At 51.5% G+C, this 22,903-nt stretch overlaps 1 protein-coding gene across 5 annotated transcripts in view; it reads left to right on the top strand.

Moving 5' to 3' along the window:
- Positions 1–11,037, top strand: part of EBF4 (EBF family member 4) — a 55,152-nt gene extending 44,115 nt beyond the window's left edge. Inside the window, exons 8-18 of one of the 5 annotated variants that reach the window (XM_030847483.2) lie at positions 1,559–1,640; positions 2,409–2,526; positions 2,626–2,759; positions 2,852–2,978; positions 4,520–4,608; positions 4,733–4,798; positions 4,896–5,073; positions 5,168–5,356; positions 8,468–8,665; positions 9,918–9,993; positions 10,231–11,036. In XM_030847483.2, coding sequence (XP_030703343.2) covers positions 1,559–1,640; positions 2,409–2,526; positions 2,626–2,759; positions 2,852–2,978; positions 4,520–4,608; positions 4,733–4,798; positions 4,896–5,073; positions 5,168–5,356; positions 8,468–8,665; positions 9,918–9,988 — 1,252 coding nt within the window. In that variant the 3' untranslated portion in view covers positions 9,989–9,993; positions 10,231–11,036. Of the gene's footprint in view, positions 1–1,558; positions 1,641–2,408; positions 2,527–2,625; positions 2,760–2,851; positions 2,979–4,519; positions 4,609–4,732; positions 4,799–4,895; positions 5,074–5,167; positions 5,357–6,713; positions 9,994–10,230 lie in introns of those variants that run through there. The other 4 variants (XR_009559044.1, XR_009559042.1, XR_009559043.1 and 1 more) reach the window with 4 other exon arrangements.
- The last annotated feature ends 11,866 nt before the right edge of the window (positions 11,038–22,903 follow it).

Below are 22,903 nucleotides of genomic sequence, written 5' to 3'. Positions count from 1 at the left end.
CCAGAACTTGGGGACCTCCTCTTTGGGGACTAAGCTTTCAGAGCTTGTAATAAATCTGATTTCATGTTCTTGGAGTTTGGAGGCAACTCTGATGAGTTAAATGGATATACATATCTGGAGTTCAAGACCAGGGGGCTGATAAACAGGCAGCTGCTGGAGGAGCTCATAGAGCGGCCCAGGAAGCTGTGCCATGTGCCAGGACCCCCACAGACTTTAGCCCAGTACACTACAGCTTTGCAAAGGGCATCTTCCCGGGTACTCACAGAGTCCTGTAGGGGTGAAGGCAGATTACTGATAGTATCCTGAGTTCATGAAGAGTACAAATCCAGAGTATTATCCATGGTTACCTCACGGCGGGGTGGCAGGGCCAAGGCCTCACCATCCGCATCAACTGCCCGGAAGGACTGGAGGATCAAGTTCTCATGTGTTTGTCTAAAAAGCAGTCACATCGCTGCATATACTGTGCTTTTTTCTAATTACCGTATGTGAAAAAGGAGGTATTCACCGTGTATCTGTACGGTGTGTCTGACAGGTATACCATGTGTGTATGATGGCTACACGCTCTGTGTGGTTAGGTTTTTGATATGTGTATAAGGGATATAGAATGTGTATGAGGGAGATCTGTTTGCGGGGGATGTGCCGGGGCAGGGAGTCTATTGTGTGTGAGAGGGATTTGTTGTAGGGGGGACCTCTACATACAGTACATTATATTTTACCGTAATGACGGTACAATATTTGTAATGACTATATTCTGGGTAATGATATACAACATAAAAATGGTGCACTAATGCATATACTCATATTCTTTCTGTGCATATACTATGTAGGATGGGCACACACTGTGCATGATGGTATAGAGTCTGTGTGATTAGCATACCACATGTGTGTGATGAGTCCAACCTGATGTGGAGTACATATTGTGTACGCCTCTGTGAAGGTATACCCTGAGTGTGGTAGGTCTCCATTATGTGTGATGGTTGTATCTTGTGAGTAGTAGTATATAAGGCATATACAGTGTGGATATAATGGGTATACTGTTGTAAGTAAACATCTTGGCTGATAGGTATACTCTGGGGGAAGGATACACTATGTGATATGGATGCCCTCTGTGTGTGATGGGCATATACTATGACAAACATACATGGTGTGGGTTAAGTTTACAAGTAAGTGGGAGTACCTGCTACATATGGTGTATATAATAATTCATGAGTACTAGGTATATATAGTATATATAATGGATGTATTCTCTAGGATGAATGTACTGTGTATAGATGTGATGAGTATATACTTTGTGAGATAATTAAGCACTGTGTGATCTGTACACTGTGAAGGTGGGGGATTTTCTGTATAGGGAAGTTGTCGTTGGGACAGGTCTACTGAATGTGTCACATGTACCCTGTGTGTATGCAGCTTAGGATGGGAATATGGGGTATGTGCCTCGTGTGAGCAGGCAGAGGGGAAGTTACCCTGCGGGGAGAGGGTGTGGCAGGAAGCAGTTGGATCTTGATCTGTTTCTAGAACCCCCAGACCCTTGAGCCCACCGACCACACTGTTTCAGGTTCTTCCTCAAGTTCTTCCTCAAATGCAACCAGAACTGCCTAAAGAATGCGGGGAATCCCCGAGACATGCGCCGCTTCCAGGTGGGTCTGAGGAGAGAGTTCTCCCCTGCAAACCTGCCCTATCCTGATGGGGCGGCCAGGGAGGCTGTGGCCCTGCCACCCTGAGAAATGCCCCAGGGACAGACCCCTGCACAGACCAGTGCTTTGGAGCCTGGTGCTTGCTGGGGGTGGGGCAGCTCTGTCTCAACTTAAGCTGGCTGCCAAGGGAGGCTTCATTAGAGTCCCACTTAAGGAGATGCTAATTGTGACATTTTTACATGATTAACAACCCAGCTAATTTGCATAGCGTGAAGCAGAGAGCAGCTGCCCTTAGCACATCCCCAACCTGCACACCCCGCCCAGTGAAGGGTAGCGGGGAGAAGGAGGTAGCCCCAATTTCCTCCCAAGAGCGGGGGCTCCTGCTGATGGGCTCTCAGGCCAATGCTCCCCCTCCATCAAAACACTCACTCCCATTCCTGCCTTGGAGCGCTAGGGATACAGCCTGTGGTACATGTGGGTGCAAAAACAGTAGCCACTCTGCCCAAGGAGTCAGAGATTTTCCTTCAGGGCTTTTGATTTTTCTAGCTCCTGGAGATCAGTTCCCCTGGGCAGCCAGAGATTGTGCATTTGAGGGTGTCACCTAACCCAGTTGGTCCCCCTCCCACCAACTCAGCTCCAGAGGGGCTGAAGCTCTTCCCCATGCCAGTGACCCTGAACTACAGTATCCAGCCACCGGCCTCAAGTTGCCAGTGCCCCCCAGCAGTCCCTTACTGGAAGCCCCAGCCAGGCTGGCCTTGGCTCTCCCCACAGGTGGTGGTATCCACAACGGTGAGCGTGGATGGACACGTGCTGGCCGTGTCCGACAACATGTTTGTGCACAACAACTCCAAGCATGGCCGCAGGGCACGCCGCCTGGACCCCTCCGAAGGTCAGGATCCCCAGGCCAGCCCCGGCTGCCGCGGGCCCAGCCAGCCCCAGTCCCCACCTTGGCATGGGCCCCTGACCTGGCTCCTCTCCTGCCTCCCAGCTGCCACCCCCTGCATCAAGGCCATCAGTCCTGGGGAGGGCTGGACCACGGGCGGCGCCACCGTCATTGTCATCGGCGACAACTTCTTCGACGGGTTGCAGGTCGTGTTTGGGAACGTGCTCGTGTGGAGTGAGGTGGGCCGCTCCCGCCGGTCTCCCTCCCAGCCTGGGGCTGGACCCTGCCCTCGCCGGGTCAGAACCCGCAGGCCTCCCCTCTCCCCTCGCAGCTCATCACGCCCCACGCCATACGGGTGCAGACGCCCCCACGGCACATCCCTGGGGTGGTGGAGGTGACCCTGTCCTACAAGTCCAAGCAATTTTGCAAGGGAGCCCCCGGCCGCTTTGTCTACACAGGTAAGGAGTCAGGGGGCTGAAGGGAGGCCCAGGGTTGTGGGATGGAGCCCCACGCCGCACACACCAGCCCTGGTGTAGGAGTCAGCGAATAGCCAGGCCCCCTAAGCCCCTGCTGGCATTCACCCCACATCCCAGGACACCTCCTCTCCGGACCTTCTTTCCCTGTGCTTCTGTTTCCTTCCCTGGCCTCCACGTCCTCAGATGCCCTGCCCGGACATTCTCTCTGCCTCCGGCATTCTCCAGAGCAACTCCCCCCACCCCCTTCACCTTCTGCACTCCCCAGTGTCTAGAACATCTCCACAGGGAGATTTATTTCAAAGATGCCCCCAAATAGCTTGCTGCTCCCCAAATCTTCCCGGTTGTCTTGGTTCCCCCAAGCCACCGCAGGCTTCACGTTGCATGCACATGAACACACATACACACACACCTTGCATGAAGCCAGGGCGAGAAGTTAACACGAGACAGGAGTGTAAGCTACTCCTGAAGATGTGGCTTCATCCCCCTTCCCAGGTCTATCTGACCACTGGCCCGTATCCTCTCCACCTCCACCATCTGGCACTTTTCCCCATTCCCCCACCCCACCTAACAGACATTCACCAAGCCCTTCAAGGGGCAGTGGACACTCAGTAGTGACCCTACTTACTGTCGGGGAGCTCCAGTATAAGAGTGAGGGGGGAACACAGGGAACACAGCATGAGGTGGGTAGAGTTACACAATAGAGGAGCTAGTGGTTGTCAGAGAAAACCTCCAGGCACGAGTGTGGACTAAACTGCTAAGCTGGAACCAGAGGGGTGAATAAGGAGGTAGAGATGAGGAGGAAAAGGCATCCCCGGAGAAGGAATGGCAAGTACGAAGACCGGTGAAGGAGTGCCTTACGTTTTAGGGGAAACTAAAGGAAATTCACTAAATCTAGAGTTGGAGGTGGAGAAGGTAGGTAGGGCTTTGAGGCTGGTCAGATAGGTCGGGGCCAGGCTACAGGAGGAGGTGAGGAGGAGGAGGAGGGCTTCGGGAGCCAGGTCAGGAGGCTGCAGCGTCCTCCCCAGAGCCCTGGGTGTGGGGCAGCCCACTCCTGGGACACAGGCATACCCTTAACGGTCAGGTGCCGCTGAGAGGCCACCAGAGCTGTGATACATGAAGACTGTTGGGTATTTTTTTTTCTTTTTTTATAATAAATAATTCACTCCTGATAAGACCAAATGCAGACAAAACTTTCCAGTCCTGCCCCTAGGAATACTGAAGCTAATATATACACAGTTGCCTTTTTTCTAATCACAAATGGGATCGTATAGTGCATGTGTGTTAATGCCAAGCAGCTGGCACAGGGCCTGGCTCAGTAAACATTTGTTGAATGAATGAGCAAGAAAGGAACTGAGGAAACTTCCCGAGCCTCGCTGACCCGAGTGCCCGGAGTTTTCCGAGAGGCTTGGGCTGGCCTTGGAGAAGGTCTGCAGCAAGGCTCCCGGACTGGTTGCTGGCGGGCTTGGCCCTGCTCTGGGGCCGTGCCTGGAGGGGCGTCCTCCAAACACCGCCCCTCTCCCCAGCCCTGAATGAGCCCACCATTGACTACGGATTCCAGAGGCTACAGAAAGTCATTCCCAGACACCCCGGAGACCCCGAGAGGCTGCCCAAGGTACTCAGAGGAGCGGGGCGGGGAGAAGGGTGTCCGGTGGCCGAGGGGAGAAGAGGCGGCTCCCGGCCCCTCTGCCGCCCCCGGGGCCGCCCCTCCGTCCGGCTGTTTTCCTCCTTGCCCCCAGGAAGTGCTGCTGAAGCGGGCGGCCGACTTGGCGGAGGCCCTGTACGGAGTGCCCGGCGGCAACCAGGTATGGCGCCTCCGCCCGCCTCCCCGCGCCGGGCCCGGGGCTGCCCGCTTCCCGGTGCCCGCGGCTGCCCCGGCCGTGCCCGCTCTTGTCTTCGCAGGAGCTCCTCCTGAAGCGCGCAGCAGACGTGGCCGAGGCTCTGTACAGCGCCCCCCGCGCGCCCGCGCCGCTCGGGCCCCTGGCCCCCAGCCACCCGCACCCCGCCGTCGTGGGCATCAACGCCTTCAGCAGCCCGCTGGCCATTGCCGTCGGGGATGCCACGCCAGGGCCGGAGCCGGGTGCGTCCCGCCGCCCTCGCCCTCCCGGCCGCCGGCGCAGCTCGGACTGCCCCTTCCCTGCCGGCGCGCGCCCCTGACGGCCGCTCTCCCGCAGGCTACGCGCGCAGCTGCGGCAGTGCGTCCCCCCGCGGGTTCGCGCCCAGCCCGGGCTCGCAGCAGAGTGGCTACGGCGGCGGCCTCGGAGCTGGCCTCGGCGGCTACGGGGCGCCGGGCGTGGCCGGCCTCGGTGTGCCCGCGTCCCCCAGCTTCCTCAATGGCTCCACGGCCACATCGCCCTTCGCCAGTGAGTGTCCCCTGCCTCCCGGGGAGTGGGGGAGGGACCAGGCCCCGGGGAGCAGAATGGGGTTCAGCCCAGCTCCATCCTAGCCTATGAGGGGTGGGGGGAGCTCCTGTCACCTGTCGCATGAGCACCGACCCTGGCCTTGCCCTCAGAGGCAAGGGCAGCCCTCTCTGTGTTCGACCTCTCTCTCTGTGCCTTTGGAGACCCAGCCCTCAACCCCGGAGCCGGGGCACTTCTTGCACTTTTAGTTCTCTTTGCTGACAGCAGTAGCGCACATCGCTTCTAGCCTTCCCCTCCTACTGAAACGAGCTTTAACACGGGGACATCCTGCTTAAACCTAGTGGACCGCCAACCTTTCCGATCTTATGCCAGGACTTCAGGAGGAGGGCTGGTGCCCCCTGCCGGAAGCCCAAGGGAACTCAGGGCCCAAGAAAAGTAGGCTTCCACCTGGCCCCACGCCCCCCAGGAGAGGCAGGGGCCTGAGGAGGGAAGACGTGGCTCCCAGCAGTCTGGTTGGGCAGAGCCAGAATTCTGTGTAGTCAGACACCTGGACTCACAGTTTGTCCAAATCAGGAGCTGTCTGACATTCAGTTTCCTCTCTGTAAAACCAGATCGGTACCACCTGTTGCCTAGGGTTGTTCTCAGACCTGAATGTGCCACTGTGCATAAAGGGCCCAGACGCAGTTCAGAAAGAGTGTGTGAATTTACATCCCAGCACTGGCTGTGGGCATTAACCGTCTTCTGTCTGGCTTCTTGGGGTGGGCAGCTCAGAGCTGGGTGGATGGGCGACAGGGCGTTTATGCTTTTACCATGCACTGCCCTCAAGTCCCTCCTTCCAACAGCAAATTCCAGAACAGCCTGTCTGCAGGTTCTTATAGCTTAGCTATTCAGCAGACATGTTTTTAAAGCACCCAGCTTGGGGGATAGCTCCACCCCTGCTCACCTACAAGGAGCCTCCCCCATCAATTGTAAGAGAGATTGCACCTTGAGTCCTGGGAGATGCTGTTGTGCCAGAGAAATGGGGAAGGCTGGCCAAGAAGGCTTTTCCTGCCATTCCTTCCCCTGTCCCCTGTCATATGTTTGCTATTGATGAAGACCAACATATCTGGCACCTGCCTAGCCTTCCTTCCCATGGCCTACATCCTGAGTACTGCTCTTTTTGGCTGTAGGTTTGAGTCTGGCTCTCTACCTCTGGCCTGGGCTCAGTGTTTGGGACCAGAAGCCCCATGTTGCTGGTGTCCACACAGACCATGACCCTCCGGTGTCCCCACCAAGACTCCCGTCTCCCCTTTGCTCAGGGCAGGCTCCACTGCTCCTACTTCCCTTCAGTTCTGGACAGTATTCTTACCACCTCTCTCAGGGTGCCCCCCAGGTCGAAGCTGGTGGAGTTTGGAACACCAGCCCCCCTTCTCCGCCGCACACACAGTGCAGTCAGCAGTGGAGGAACACACTGCCCCAGTGGGCAAAAGTCAGCCACCCGGGGTCTTCCCATTCAGCCAGGAGATCAAGAATTCTACAGCTGCTTAAGCCTCACTCCAGCATCAACTGGGGACACCCTGGGCTGGCCTAAGGGTCAGTCCCATCTGGTAGGATTGTCCTGTCCAGTCCCCATCCACTCCCCCTTGTGCACGACGCTTTGTGGTGAAGCTCCAGTGGGCATCATTCTCATTGAGTTTGCCAGGACGTGCCTGTAATGACCTCCGGAACTGTCCCTGCCAGAGGCTGTCTGCTCGGACCTCCCCTCTGTCTTCTGCTTCAGCCGCCAGCAGCCCTGGACTGAACCACATCTCCCAGTACTACCCAAGCTACAAAATGCGGCTGTGAGCTCTGGGCCTTGAGAGATACAGTACATTTTCTGGCATTTATTTCAAGCCCTCCATGGAGCTCCATGGGCCTCATGAGCTAGCAGTCAGCATTGTCTTAAAAGGAGACGGTGATCCATGGGGCCAAGTACATTTGGAACAGAGGCAGCTGTTGAAGGCATCACTGTTCCAAAGGGGGTGGGTGGGGGGTGTTCTGATACCAAAAGCATCTTTCTCAGGCTGCTGGTTTCTTTCAGGAAACCCCCACCCTCATCCCATTGCCCGCTGCCTGGACAACACTCAAATCACAGACTTATTGGTCTTTAGAAGAGAGAGGCAGGGAATTGTGTTCAGATGAGGTTGTAGAAAGGGGAATCCAGAGATGGCCTGGGCAGGAGCCCCCAGGAGAGGAGGTTGCAAGAAAGGGGCAGGCGAAGGCTGTGTGCAGGAGGCTCCCTGGCTGTTCCCAGGAGAGCAAGCCACAGCCATGGGGGCTAGGGGGTTAGGGAACAGGAAGATCTGAGGATTTGGATCTCTGTACCTTTCTTTAAAATTGACCTGCTGGAAGAGGGAGATACAGGAGGCCTCCAGGACCAGGGCTGAATGTGATGAGGACCTGCATTAAGCTGGAAGAGAACAAAGTGTTGGGGGTTGGGGGCAGTGTAATTGGTAAGGGGAACATATTTGTGGGGGGAGTAAGGGTTCTTGTGTGAGCTGTGATCCTGGACAGAGGGGCCTTATAACAAGAGCCTATGTGTACCCCCCAAACTTCGTCCCTGGCCACTTGCCCCAGCTCTGCTATGAACCCTGACCTTTGACTCTAACCTTGATGCCCCAGGGCCCGTCAGTGTTTCTTAGTGTCTCAGAATCCCAGTGGTTTTCAGCAGGAATCCTAACCTGTTCCATTTCTTGCTCATGCCTCATCTTTGCGGGCACCTCTCAGTATCTGGTTTTGTTGGATGTTCTGGTTTTGCTTTCGTTTTTTGGGTTTTGTTTGTTTGTTTGTTTGTTTTTAACTTCATCTGGCCCTATCATCTCCAATGCTAAGAAAGGGTCTCCAGAACCCCCAAAAGGGCAAATGCTAGCCTGCAACCCCAGAGGCTCCCAGCCTGCCTCCAGACTCTACCCTGTACTGGTCTCCCCAGGACCCTCACAGCCCCCAGTGTGGGCTGAGCCTGGCACCCAGATCAGCAGCCCACACAGGGCATACTTCTCATGCCAGGGCAGCAACCGAGCTGCTCACTCTGGTGCTGTCTCCCTGTTGTGTCTCCCACCGCCTTCCCTGCTGCGCCTGCCCCTCCCCGCCCTGGAGTCATGCCCTCTAGCCCCCCGCTGGCCACTGCCTCCTCTATGTCCCTCCCGGCGGCTGCCCCCACCACCAGCGTCTTCTCCTTCTCGCCTGTCAACATGATCTCCGCTGTCAAACAGAGGAGTGCTTTCGCCCCCGTGCTGCGCCCACCCAGCTCCCCACCCCAGGCCTGCCCCAGAGCCCATGGAGAGGGGCTTCCAGGTGAGTGCTCCGTGCTGCCTCGCTGGAACCTGGCAGAGCAGCTGGGCCTGCGCAGCCCACTCCATCCACATCTCACAAGAGCTTCAAGCCAGGTGACCAGTTCTCCCTGGGGGTTGCAGAGGAGGGAGCTCCACAGGGGTTCAAGGAGGTCCATCTGGACCCCACTTCCCTGGGCCTCATAGCTTGGTACGGTCTCACTCTGGACCATCAAGGAGACAAGAATACCAGTTGGAGAAGGTCTGGAAACCACTTCGAGGCCTCATCCAGTTGAGCCCAGAGTAAAGACCCAACATGCAGAGCTGGAAAAACCCCACCGTGGGCTGCGTGCCTTTGACATGTACCTCCCTATGTCCACTGGAGGATAGCATACACCACTGTGAGAGACCAGGTCACTTGCTGGATGGAGGGGGACTGACCTTAGATAAGGTTTAGCCCAGCTTCTCCTTCCCCATTTTACAGATAGGGAATTGAGACCAGGTCACCCCTCCTGCAGCCCATTAGTGAAATGATTGTTATTTGCCATTTATCAATCTCCTCAAAGTCAACATCCAACTTAAAGCCTGGGTTCTGACCAGTAGTGTATATAGCAAGTCAAAAAGAGTTGCATCCCTTAGAATAAGATGATTCTTGGGGTGGGCTTGTTAGGTGATGCTCTAGGATAACTCAAAGTGGAACACAGTTATATTTAGCCTTGTTTCCAAGTTTTGGATAATTTTTCTTAAACTAAGTGTGTCTGGATCTTAAAATGCAGGGAATAGGAAGGACAGAAGGCCACCAGTTTCTCCTGCAGCAAACCATGGGAAGGGGGTTAGAAAGAGGCAAGGGTGATGGAAGTGATGAATTTCGTGGGGGTGTGGGAGGAAGACATGCTGCTACCGCTGCATTAGGTATCTGTACTCCTGGAGGCTGACCTCTTCCCTTTGCTGTCCTGATACATGGCCGTCTGCTTCCTCACCTTGAGACAGGCCCTCTGAAGGAGACAGGCTGGGAAGAAGAGCCCAGAGTCATGTCTCTCGATTGAAGAAACTAGGGGGTCAAGGGCTTGGGGCTGTACCTCCTAAGAGGTCTGGGGGGCACACCTCACCTAACTGTCTGCAGTGCTGGGCCTAGGCTAGGACTGGGGGTGGCTGACTACCTTCAAGGCTCTTGATAGTTCTGCCCTCAAAAAGTGCCATATGTCCTGCATGCTGCCTCCAGTCGAGAGGGGCACAGGCTACACATGGCTTATGGCTCCCCTGCTTGGTTACTGCAGACCAGCCTTTTGAAGATTCTGACAAGTTCCACTCTCCAGCTCGGGGGCTTCAGGGCCTGGCGTACTCCTAATTATGGTAGGTCTCTGGCTGAGTCTTGCTTCCTTCCTGACCTTGGATGGGCTGTCTCCGAAAGACTTTAGCAGGGATGGGGAGTTGGGGTCCATGTCTCCCTCTCCAGGGCCCATCTAGACAGCTGTCTGGGCCACATAGCCCAGCCCAGTGGCCCAGGCTGATCAAGAGGCGAGAAGTGGCTTCCTGTCCCCTTGCAGCCAGCCTTCCTACAGGACCTTCGTCTTTTCCTCTCCCCACCAGGTCTACAGGTGTCCCCACTGAGCCCGGACTAGTGGTCCCTCCAGGATTCACGCCCATGCCCTGGATGGCAGCACAGATGCAGGGCCAGGGCTGCAGGCAGACTTCAACCCACAGGCCTGAACAGGGAGAGGCCTTCCTCCCTGTGCTCAAGGGCTCCTCAGTCCCACAGGTTTCTCTCACCTCCCTTGAGGCTGGTTGGAAGCCCCAGCACTGTGCTGATGCTCTTGTTAGGAGAGCATCCCGTGGAGGTGCTGGATGCCCGACCTCACTTGCTGGGTCGGTTCCTCTGGAAGAGATGGACCTTTTGCAGACCAAGGGCATCTGGTGACAGGAGCATGGGATGGGGAGTATGATAAGGAGCTCAGGGAGAGGTGGCCTGGGGATGTCCTGTTTGCGTCTGACCCATCTCAACCATCCCGGCATCCCAACTACTCTCCAGGACAAGGGGTGGTGCCCAGCAGCCTCAGGAGGCCTGCCTAGGCTCCCATGGAGCTTCTGACAGCCACTTGATTCTGTGGCTGCCCCACTTCCTTTGAGTCCTGAGCACTCACGCTTGCCACATCATGAATCCCAGTGGGGGCTTTGGGCATGAAGGGTGCAGAAGAGGAGGTGCCAGGCCCCCTGGTTGTGGATCTTGCCCTCAATGGATGTCTCATGGACTCTGGCCCCACACACAGATGACTGGCTGGCCCCATAGAACCATGGAACGAGTCCAGCTGCCCCTGGTCTCATACTCTGCTCTGCTGAGGTTGGAGAAAACAATAAACACAGGTGCAGGTGGCCACCCAGCCTCTCTTGTCTGCTTCCTTGGTGTGGGTCTGCCTTTCTCAGCAGCTCTGCAACTCTAAACCATGTCCCTGGGCAGCCTTCTTATACCTTGGACTTTTTCAACAGCATCAGAGTTCAACTGAGCAAGTATTCCCTGCCCCATATCTGCTCTTGGGTACTGAGTTGGGGGGTTTGGGGAGGGGTGGGAAGACCCAGGACACGGGCTCAGCCCTGAGAACTCTGGCTGGGAGCCCATTCTGGGCACTGAGGACTCAGTCCCCCAGCTGTCTGAGCAGGACCAAAGTTGGGGGTGTCAGAAGGACATTGCTGGGAACCAGAACAGAGCCAACTAAATACTACCCAGATGTACAGAGGCTCAGGAGTGAAATCCTTCTTGACTGGAGGCTGCTGGGTGGGGCAAATTTTGGCTCCTAGGATTGCGTGATTAAGTGACACCCCAAACCTCCTCCCTCCTTCCCAGGCCTAGGCACTTTCCATCTCTCCTGTCTCAGAGTTTGGGAGGATGGGTGGTAGAAAGGCAAGATTCCCAGGCTCATTTACCCAACTTCTAGGATGAATCCCAGTTGTCCCCCTGAAACGTGTTCCCTAGACCCCAAAGGTCTAGCTTTCTGACACTGGAAGCCACTTTTTTGATGCACTGTCCAGAGATCCCAGGGCCAACTCCAGGCCTCAAGCTTCCTTTTCTCTCCTCCCGACAGCAGTCCTTTGCTCTGACCTCTGGAAACCTGTCCTTCCCCAACCCATGAGCCCATGCCTTGCAGCCCTCTGGACAAATAATACTTGCCAAGGCAGATAGGCTGGCCCTGTCCTTTAGAGTCCTCCACTTTCCTCTCGTGTTCCTGCCAATACCTGGGATTCATCTCACCGGGGCCTGTGATAAGATAGCCTCCTACCTAAGAATCCTGCTTTATTCTCAGTGCTCGCCTGGCCTCCCCTCAGTTCCTGCCTTCAGCCTGTGTTGCAGAGCCCCAAAGCCTGCCAGCCATGCCCTGCTCCATTCAGGCTCCGAGCAGTTTCCACGGTCCAGGGCCCTCCCAGGTTGATAATCTGCTGAGCTCTAATCTGTACCAGATGCAGGTTATTACCGGTTCCTGGAATGGGTCAGGTGCCGTGGTTGGTATAAGTAAGGTCCTAGCCTAGTGACAGTCCTGAGGCCTTGTAGACAAGACAGGATTGATTGGTTCATGGGGACTGACTCCTGCAGGTGCTGGACATCCCAGGCCAGTGGTGGAGGTTCTAACCTTGCCCCAGTGCCTACGTTCATATCAGTCAGAGTGGCATCATGCACCCGGAATGGAGGTCGTCTTCGTGTGGATTCCCCCAGGAGCAGAGCCTGAGACAAAGATTTGTGCTCAGAGGGTTTATTTGGGAGGCAATCTCAGGAAGCACCAGTGAGGGAGGGGGGAAGGGAGGCAGGGAGAGTAAGGGAGCCCAATACAGTGTGCTTGCGAGCAAGTCGCTCCTGTGAGTTTTCTGGAGCTTAATCCCACCAGGGAACTCTGGGAAACTGTATAAAACACACGCCTCAGAGATTTCCCACCTGAGGGGCGAGGGAGCTTGTGTACTTACTTATACACCGACTTCTGTCAGTCAGTGATCAGAAGCTTCCGGGGGCAGCAGGAGGGGAGCACCACCTTCCTGGAACTTCTAGGTGGCGTCGCAGGTGGTAACAGGCCCCAGAAGCTAGAGAAAGCTCTCAGGGGAAGAGATGCAGTGCTGGCAGATGGGGTCAGACAGGTGTACACTGAAGAGGTAAAGATGAGGGGGTCTGGATGGGGCACAACAGTGTGTACTGGAGGTGGCCCCGGGCCGTCAGCCTGTGGAAGAGGAAGTTTTTCCTAGTTGAAGTAAGTATGAATTTTTCGTCATCTGTAGGTCCTGCCTTTCCTGGGACCAGGTGACAGAAATTCTGTTCAGACTGTTTCTAGTTGAGGTACCAAGATGCCAGGTGACAAAGGGGCCCTTCCCAGCATCAGCCTACTGCCAAGCTTTCTTTCCACAGGGCCGATGGGGTGGAAGTAAGATGGGGGTCAGATACTTGGTTGCTTGACCTTTAGAGAGAGAGCATCTCCCAGGAAATCCTCTGCTTCCTTCCCACATATGTTTCCCAGCAGAACCAGGCTGCTGTGCCCTGCATCCTCGAGCAGCCTCTGGGGCTGTACTTGGCTCAGACAGGACCCACTGTGGACAGGTCTCACTGACTCAAGGGAAGCCCAGCAGCAGCTTTGACCAGCCCTACTGCTGACTGTTTTGCAAAACGTCCTCATTCTTCCCATTCCTGCCCTTATTGGCAGGGCCCTTATTTTTTTCCAAAAAGAAAAATCTCCCAGGGAACTCTTTGGTGGTCCAGCTCTTTCACTGCCGTGGCCTGGGTTCCATCCCTGGTTGGGGAACTAAGATCCCACAAGCCACACGGTGCAGCCAAAAACAAAGAAAAAGAAAAATCTCCCAGAAAAATGGAAACTGATATGCAGTGCAGAAAGGATGGTCTTTTCAATAAATGGCATTAGGTCAACTGGATATTCATAAGACAAAATGAAACTTGACCTCTACCACATACCGTTCACAAAAATCAGTTAAGATGGATTGTGGACCTAAATGTGAAAGTTAAAAAAATAAAGCCTCATGCCCTTGAAGATAAACTAGTAGTTGTTTGCCAGAGTAACCTCTAAAGTCTATTTCCCCCGCCATATGGTCAACTTAGAATGAGGCAAGCATTAAACATGGTTGAGGTGGTTCAAGTGGACCCCCAAATCTCTTTTCTCTTCCCGAGGATGATTTCTCCAAATAGGAAAAAATTCACAGATCACACACAGTGTCTTTGTCCCCTAGAAGAGCCAGGCTCTTCAGTGATTCTCAGAAGCTCCTCGCTCTTGCACCTGGGCCGGCCACCCTCCCCTCCCTGTCCACACCTTTGCACGTATACCCACAAGCTTCCTTCCTCTGCTGCCATTCCAGTACACGGTAACAACACCCTTTGGGTGACCGAAGGGCATGAGCCACCTTGAAGCCACCAGCTTTGAAGTCTGGTGTTCATAAGAACACCACACCAGACAAGCTCTCTCTCACCAACCCCAACATGAGAGCCCTCCTATCACTTGTTTCACACTCCCTTGCTCTTCACTCTCATTAAGGGATTTTTTGATAACTAGAATTTCTTAGTTGAATGTAGTCTAAGTTATCAATCTTTTCTTTATGGTTAATGTTTCTTGTATCCTTTTTAGAAATCTTCACCTACCCCCAAATCAAGAAGATATTTTTTATGTAGCTATAATTTATTGCCACATTTAGTGTATTAAATTGTAACAGGTATTTCTGATTCTTACTCCCCACTTCTCCCTTAAAAAAAAGCATTTGTTAATTTAGCATACCTCCCTCTGTCTGTTCCATGAAACTAATTTCTTTTTTTTTTCATCTTTATTGGAGTATAATTGCTTTACAATGGTGTGTTAGCTTCTGCTTTATAACAAAGTGAATCAGTTATACATATACATATGTTCCCATATTTCTTCCCTCTTGCGTCTCCCTCCCTCCCACCCTCCCTATCCCACCCCTCTAGGTGGTCACAAACCACCAACCTGATCTCCCTGTGCTATGAGGCTACTTCCCACTAGCTATCTACCTTAAGTTTGGTAGTGTATATACGTCCATGCCTCTCTCTCGCTTTGTCACAGCTTACCCTTCCCCCTCCCCATATCCTCAAGTCCATTCTCTAGTAGGTCTGTGTCTTTATTCCTGTCTTACCAAGAAGATACTTTGATTTTTATATATGGTGTGAGCTAGGGGTCAAGTTTATTTATTTTTTGTATGGATAGTCAACTGGTTCATCACCATTTATTAAAATGACCATCTTTTCTCCACTGCAAGTCAGTGGCACCTTTATCATAAATTAAGTTTCCATATGTGTACGGGTCTTTTTGTCTACCTTTATACCAATTCCACACTATCTTAATTTCTTTAGATTTATAGTAAGTTTTGATATCCAGTACAGCAAATTGTCGAACTCAGTTCTTCATGATTATCTTAGCTACACTTGGTCCTTTGCATTTCCATTTGAATTTTATAATCAATTTATTAATTCTTTGTGTGTGTGTGTGTGTGGTACGCGGGTCTCTCATTGCTGTGGCCTCTCCCGTTGCGGAGCACAGGCTCCGGATGCGCAGGCCCAGCGGCCATGGCTCATGGGCCCAGCCGCTCCGCGGCATGTGGGGTCTTCCCGGACCGGGGCACGAGCCCGTGTCCCCTGCATCGGCAGGCGGACTCTCAACCACTGCGCCACTAGGGAAGCCCAATTTATTAATTCTTTAAAAGCCTCCTGCATTTTCATTGAGATTGTATTGAATTTATAGATCAGTTAATGGAGAATTGATATCTTTAAAATGTTGAATATTTCAATCTATGAATATTATGTATTGTTCCATTTATTTAAATCTTTTAAACTTCTCTTAACAGTATTTTATAGGCCTCTGTGTGGAAGTCTTACACATCGTTTATTTTTTCCTCAGTATCTGATTATTTTATGCTGTTATATATGATATCATTTTCTTAATTCCACTTCCTAGCTATTTGTTGTGGGTTTATAGAAATACAGTTGATTTTTGTACAATAACCTTGTATTCAGCAACCTTGCTTAGCTCACATATAGTAATACTTTATCCATAGATTATCTTGGATTTTTTTTTAATTTATTTTTTGGCTGCATTGGGTCTTCATTGCAGCACATGGACTTTCTCTAGTTGCAGCAAGCAGGGGCTACTCTTTATTGTGGTGCACGGGCTCTAGGCGCATGGGCTCAGTAGTTGTGCTCACGGGCTTAGTTGCTCCGTGGCATGTGGGATCTTCCTGGACCAGGGATCGAACCCGTGTCCCCTACGTTGGCAGGCGGATTCTTAACCACTGCGCCACCAGGGAAGTCCCATCTTCGATTTTCTTAAGTTGATAATTATGTCTTCTGTAAAGGACAGTCTTATTTCTTCATTTCCAATCCTTATTTCTTTTCTTTCCTTTTCTTGCCAAAATACATCACTGCTGCCTTCAATACAATGTTAATTAGAAGTAGAGTTAGTGAGTAATTTTATTTTGCTCCTGATCTCGAAAGGTAAACTTCTAACATTAAGTATCATGTTTGGTTTTAGAGCATCCTTCTATTCCTGAGTTTCTAAAAAAAAATTTAATTATGAATAGATGCCAAATTTTATGAAATGCTCCTGTGCATACATTGAGAGAATCGTGTGAATTTCTCCATTATTTTGTTAATGTGCTGAATTACATTCATTATATGTCTCATGTTAAACCACTGCATTAACTGCATTAATTGTATGCTTAATGGTACACTTCCATGTCTCCTTTACCCAGGGTATACCATTTGTTAACATATAGTTCCATTCTCTCTCTCTCTCTCTCTCTCTCTCTCTCTTTCCGTCTCTTTCTCTTTCTTTATCTCTATCTCTTTCTCTCTTTGTGCTACTCTCCCAGAATGTACCCATTGGTCCTCACCTTCCCCATTTCTCTTCAAGAAGCTAGGTTTCTAGGAAACAAAATGCAGAGATCTGAAGACCACTTCAGTACTTCACCCTGTCATGATACCTTCTGCTGCCTTCTGGGAGAGGGGGAGGGAAAAACACAAGAACAAAAGCAAATCAGTCTCTCACTAAGTCATTCTACCTCGATTCTAACCTGTCTGTCCTCAGCTGGACTCTGAGCTCTGGGTCTCCTCTTTTGGAGTTCCAGAAAGGTGCTCGTGGACCGTCTGTCCAAGAGCCCCTACCTCCACTCACTTCTCAAAGGGGAAGGTGTCCACCCCCACTCCCACCCCCTCCTTGCCTCAGTCCTGGCAGGGAGCACAGAGAGCCACCCCCGGGTAGATGGGGGTGAGGGGGGCAAGTGCTGGGATTAGAGCTGAGGGGACTGCCAAGGGGAAGGAGGGGTGTTCTGAGTCCATAGACACCCCCCACTGGAGACAGACTGGAAGAGACTTCATGATTCTAAAGATATAGAAGAGGCTTTCCACCAGGGCAATAACAGAAACTAGACTGTTTCTGCACGACGGAAAAAGAGCCAAGTGTTTAAAAGGGGAAGGAAAACACCGTCAACAGCAGGTCTGTTATTCCTTGGGGCCCAGCATCCTGGCATCTTGGTTCTCCAAAGCCTTTCCTTCCTCATTCCCTGCCAGCCTGGGAGTGAACGCTGCCCCTGAGAGACCCTTCGCTGTGCAGTGGTCCCCTCGAGCTGGGCTTCCAGGGTTCCCAGGGGAGGTGTAGGTGCCTCTCCATGGCTAGGGTGTAAGGGGCTATCCATCTAGCACCATGGCCAAGGGCCACGCTATAGTGGGCAGCCATCCTGTGAGTCCAGTTCCTGAAGGCCTGCCTTAGGGTGGAGGGTTGGGCAGGAAAGCCCTCTGGCCTGCGTCCCTGCCCCTGCTGCCTCTCTTGGGGTTCCCCCAACTGGGAGCCTAGCCCCCTCCACACATCCAACCCCTCAACCAGAGCCTGAGTCCACCTTCCGGTGGGTGGAGGAGGGTCTGGCCACTGAGGCTGGCACCGACTCAAGCCCAGCCAGCTTTGGCTTCTGTGGCGAAAGCGGGTTTGTCTGGGCTGCTCCCCAGGCCCTTCTTGGAGCCGGGCCCAGAGGGCCACCTCGCCAAGACAAACTGTGGCTGCCGCGTGGAATGTGGTCGAGTGGCTGCTCAGCAAGCCTGAACCCGGCAGGCCTGTCAGTGGTGCCCCCGCGGTTCTGCAGTGTGGAGCCCTACAGGGTCCCCAGGGTCAGGTCAGGCCAGGCCGGGAGCAGGTAACAAGAGGCTGCCAGTTGTAAAGCAACTATACTCCAGTAAAAATTAATTTAAAAAAAAAATTGGCTGCCAGGCATCGCTCTGTCCCTTTTTGAGTGAGGTGGGGCATCCCTTCTCTTGGTCTCATCTGAAAACCAAAAACTCATAATCAAGCCTCAAGGTTGACAGAATTCCTCCAAGCCCACTTCCCCGGGGGAGCAGCTCAGTAGCAGAAGGTGGGGGAGGAGGGGCTGCAGGGAGGCATATGTGCCTGTGTGTGTACGTGTGGAGTCGGGGCTGACAGAGCAGGAGAAAGAGAGGTAGCAAGGCCTCTTCTTCCCTCAACACTGCCCAGGAGGAGTGGCGACATTGACATTTAGACCCACAACTTATGCAGCACTTGCCGTAAGGGGATTCCCTGGAAGCAGAGCCTGAAATGGGGGCTGGGGTGCATGTGGAAGTGCTCTCTAGAAGAAAAGGGCTGAGGGAGGCAGGACAGGGCTGGGGTGGGGATGGGGGGATGCTAAGTAAGAATGTGGTATCAGCGGAGCCTAACCTGATGCCATAGGGAGCCCTGGAGCTTGAAGGGCATGACAGTTGGCAAGGAGATGGCTGTAATACCCCTGGGCGCATGGGCTTAATTGCTCAGTGGTATGTGGGATCTTCCCAGACCAGGGCTCGAACCTGTGTCCCCTGAATTGGCAGGCGGATTCTTAACCACTGCTCCACCAGGGAAGTCCCTCTGTAGGTTTACTTTCTGCCCCACATACCCCAGATTTGGAACAGAAGAAGCTGGCAACTCAGAAATGCCAGTGGGTGAAAAGAACAACAAAAGGCCCCAACAAAAACCTGCTGTCTCTCTAGTCAAGAGACCAAGAAAGGAGCAACCCGGTAAGACAGAAACTTTTAGACAAAAAAGTTTATACTCCAGTCAAATCCCCCAGAAGAAACTGTAGCCCCACCTACACTCACACCAGCAAAGGCCCAGTGGGGAGCCTAAACTTCCATCCTGTCCAGGCTGCAAGCAGGTACCCCAACACCCTGCCAGTGTGATGCCAGAGAAGACCAAGTAAAGGGCAGAGACTTTCATCCCCGCTGGCTGGCGATGAGGCCTCCCCTGGGGCCTCACTCGTGTTTCACCATGTTAGTGAAAAGCCTGCATTTCCACCCCACTCAGCAGTAACAAGGGGCTTCTCATTCTCCCTGCTGGGATGGTGTCACAAGAAACCTAATGAGTCAGGACTTTGACCATGGCCCAGAGGTAAAAAGTCTACCCCCAACCTGTGGTGTCAGTGGAGATCACACTTGGAGCCAGACCTCCCACCTCTGCCCATCAGTGAAAAGGAACACCACCCCCTGGGTGTCAACAGAGGTCAAGTGAGAAACTTAGACTCTCTACCTCTGCCTGGCAGCACCCCGCCTTGCCCTGGTAGCCTGGTGTCAGAAAAAGCCAGTTAAAATATAAAATTTCGGGGCTTCCCTGGTGGCACAGTGGTTGGGAATCCTCCTGCCAATGCAAGGGACACGGGTTCAAGCCCTGGCCCGGGAATATCTCACATGCCGCAGAGCAACTAAGCCTGCGAGCCACAACTACTGAAGCCTGTACGCCTAGAGCCCGTCCTCCACGACAAGAGAAGCCACTGCAATGAGAAGCCCGTGCACTGCAACGAAGAGTAGCCCCCACTCGCCGCAACTAGAGAAAGACCGCACGCAGCAACGAAGACCCAATGCAGCCAAAAATAAATAAATAAATAAAATATATATTTTTTTAAAAAAGTTAACATTAGTGTCAACCAAGTCCCAAAAGGAAAGATAAAAAAGTTAGGACTGAAAAAATACTTGAAGAAATAACTGAAAAATGTTCATTTCTCACTCAGGTCTTAAGGGCCCCAACCTCTGAGAAAGGCAATTCCATATTTTTGTGTTTCTTATACAGCTATAATTAAAAGAACATCTGTGGGTTTCCCTGGTGGTGCAGTGGTTGAGAGTCCGCCTGCCGATGCAGGGGATGTGGGTTTATGCCCCGGTCCAGGAAGATCCCACATGCCGCGGAGCAGCTAGGCCTATGAGCCATGTCCACTGAGCCTATGCATCCGGAGCCTGTGCTCCGCAACGGGAGAGGCCACAACAGTGAGAGGCCCACGTACCGAAAAAAAAAAAAGAACATCTGTAACTTCAAAGTTCCAAGAAACCTGAGGATTTGGGCCACTACATTGTTTCTGCAATTCCTCCTACACGCAGAGTTTCGTAAGCAATAGTTTGACATTCAATTTTAAGCCTTTGGCCTTTATTTCTTCCACACTTTCCAAGCTTTCACAGACTTGGGGGCATTTAGCTTGTGTCTTATCTCACAGGCTAGAACCACCGTTGTCTTCCTCTCCGTGGATATCAAACAGGTTTCATCTCAAGCACATTCTAGTACATATGGTGTCTTGGTTCAAATTAGAAAAAGACGTCCCTTTTTCAAGTAAAACAAACAAAAAAAGTATTATATTATATTATCTGTTTCTTAACAATAATAACTAAGACAAATATACAGGGACTTCCCTGGTGGTCCAGTGGTTAAGACTTCACCTTCCATTGCAGGGGGTGCAGGTTCATACCTGGTCGGGGAGCTAAGGTCCAACATGCCTTGCAGCCAAAAAACCAAAATATAAAACAGAAGCAGTACTGTAACAAATTCAGTAAACATTTTTTAAATGGTCCACATCAAAAAAAAAAATCTTAAAAAAAAAAAAAAGACAAATATACACGAGCACCTGATCCCTCCCAAAGCTGAGAGCATTTTGTGTCACCTGGTACCTGGGCTGGAGGAGTATTCCTAGATGAAGACTGTTTTGTCTCCAGGGACTTCTCTGGTGGCCCAGTGGTAAAGAATCCGCCTTCCAATGCAGGGGTTGTGGATTTGATCCCTAGTCAGGGAATTGAGATCTCACATGCCATGGGGCAACTAAGCCTGCATGCCACAACTACTGAGCTTGTGCGCCTCAACTAGAGCCAGTGTGCCACAACTACAGAGCCCACATGCTCTGGAACCGTGCGCCACAACTACAGGCCCACGCTCCCTGGAGCCTGTGTGCCACAACTAGAGAAGAAAAAAACCCGCACACCACAAGTAGAGAGAAGCCCATGCACCTCAATGAAGAGCCTGCGCACTGCAACGAAAGATCCCGCATGCCTCAGTGAAGATCCTGTGTGCCACATCTAACACCCAATACAGCCAAAAATAAATTAAATAAATAAATCTTTTTTTTAAAAAAAGAGAGAGCTTCCCTGGTGGCGCAGTGGTTGAGAGTCCACTTGCCGATGCAGGGGACGCGGGTTCGTGCCCCGGTCCAGGAAGATCCCACATGCAGCTGAGCGGCTGGGCCCGTGAGCCATGGCCGCTGAGCCTGCACGTCCGGAGCCTGTGCTCTGCGATGGGAGAGGCCACAACAGTGAGAGGCCCGTGGACCACAAAAAAAAAAAAAAAAGAATGTGTTGTCTCCAGAATCCAAAGAGACCACCAGTCACTGTGCTTTCTTCTTTGTGGTGGAGGATGCAAGATGCAGCAATTAGTCTTTTACTTTGGAGGAAATATCATGGCATGCCCTTGATGAATGGATCCCATAGGACCTTACCAAAGTGGCAGTTTCCTGAATCTTCATAGGGTTTATTTCCCACTATCTGGAGTGTGTGTGTCTTACCAAGGTCTCTAGTGTGCTAGCTGTGTCATGTTCATCCTGCCCAACCAGTATGATGTCAGCAATGTAAAGAACCATTGTAGCATTCTTCACAATGTACAAATGGTCCAGATATATTCAAACTATATTATGATAGAGACCGGGAGAGTTAACATCAGTGTGAAACTCCAAGTGATTATTTTCGATCATTCATTGTGAACTAGAACTGTTTCTGATCCTCTTTTCTAACTGGGATGGAATTCTAATATGGAATTCACCGTATTAACAAACTGAAAAAGAAAAATAGAAATGATCATCTCAATAGATGCAGAAAAAAGCATTTGACAAAATCTAACATTCATTCCTGATAAAAATTCTCAGCAAACTAGGATTAGAAGGGAACCTTCTCAACATGATAAGGGGCATCTATAAAAACCTAATAGCTAACGTCAAACTGAATGTTTCCCTCCTAAAATCCACTCTTACCACTCTTGTACTTCTTTGATCTACAGATTTATATCTTTCATCAAAGTTGGGGAGTTTTCAGCCATTGTTACTTAATTCCTATTTGATATAGTACTGGAAGTTCTAGCAAGTGCAATAAAGCAAGAAAAAGAAATAAAATGCTTAATACTGTAAAGGAATAAATAAAATTACCCCTATTGATAGATGGTATGATCATCTATGCAGAAAATTCTAGGGAATCTATATTTTTTTAAAGTCCTATATCTAATAAGCAAGTTTAGCAAGGTCACAAGACTTGAGATCAATATACAATATTCCATCATACTTCAATGTATTAGCAACAAGGGGCTTCCCTAGTGGCACAGTGGTTAAGAATCCGCCTGTCAATGCAGGGGACACGGGTTCGAGCCCTGGTCCGGGGGATCCCACATGCCGCAGAGCCATTTACAATAGCTCCAAAAAAATGAAATACTTGAATATATCTAACAAAACATATACAGGATCTGTATGCTAGAAACTACAAAATGCTAATGAAAGCAATCAAAGAAGAATTAATAAAAGGAAAAACATACCATATTATAGATTGGAAGACATAGTATATTTAAGATATATATTCTCCCCCAAATTGAACAATAAATTTAATGTAATTCCAATTAAAATTCCAGCAGGACTCTTTGTAGATAGAGACAAGCTAAATCTAAAATGTATATAGGGACTTCCCTCCTGGTCCAGTGGGTAAGACTCCACGCTCCCAATGAAGCGGGCCCGGGTTCCAACCCTGGTCAGGGAACTAGATCCCACATGCTGCAAATAAGATCCAGTGCAGCCTAAATAAATAAATAAACATTAAAAAAAAATTCAAATAAAGTGTATATAGAAAGGTAAAGAAACTAGAATAGCCAAAACAATTTTGAAAAAGAAAAACAGGGCTTCCCTGGTGACGCAGTGGTTGGGAATCCGCCTGCCAATGCAGGGGATGCAGGTTCGA

This window comes from Globicephala melas, chromosome 15, assembly GCF_963455315.2.
Source record: "Globicephala melas chromosome 15, mGloMel1.2, whole genome shotgun sequence".
NCBI lineage: Eukaryota > Metazoa > Chordata > Mammalia > Artiodactyla > Delphinidae > Globicephala > Globicephala melas.
This window is presented reverse-complemented; position numbering and strand designations above follow the sequence as displayed.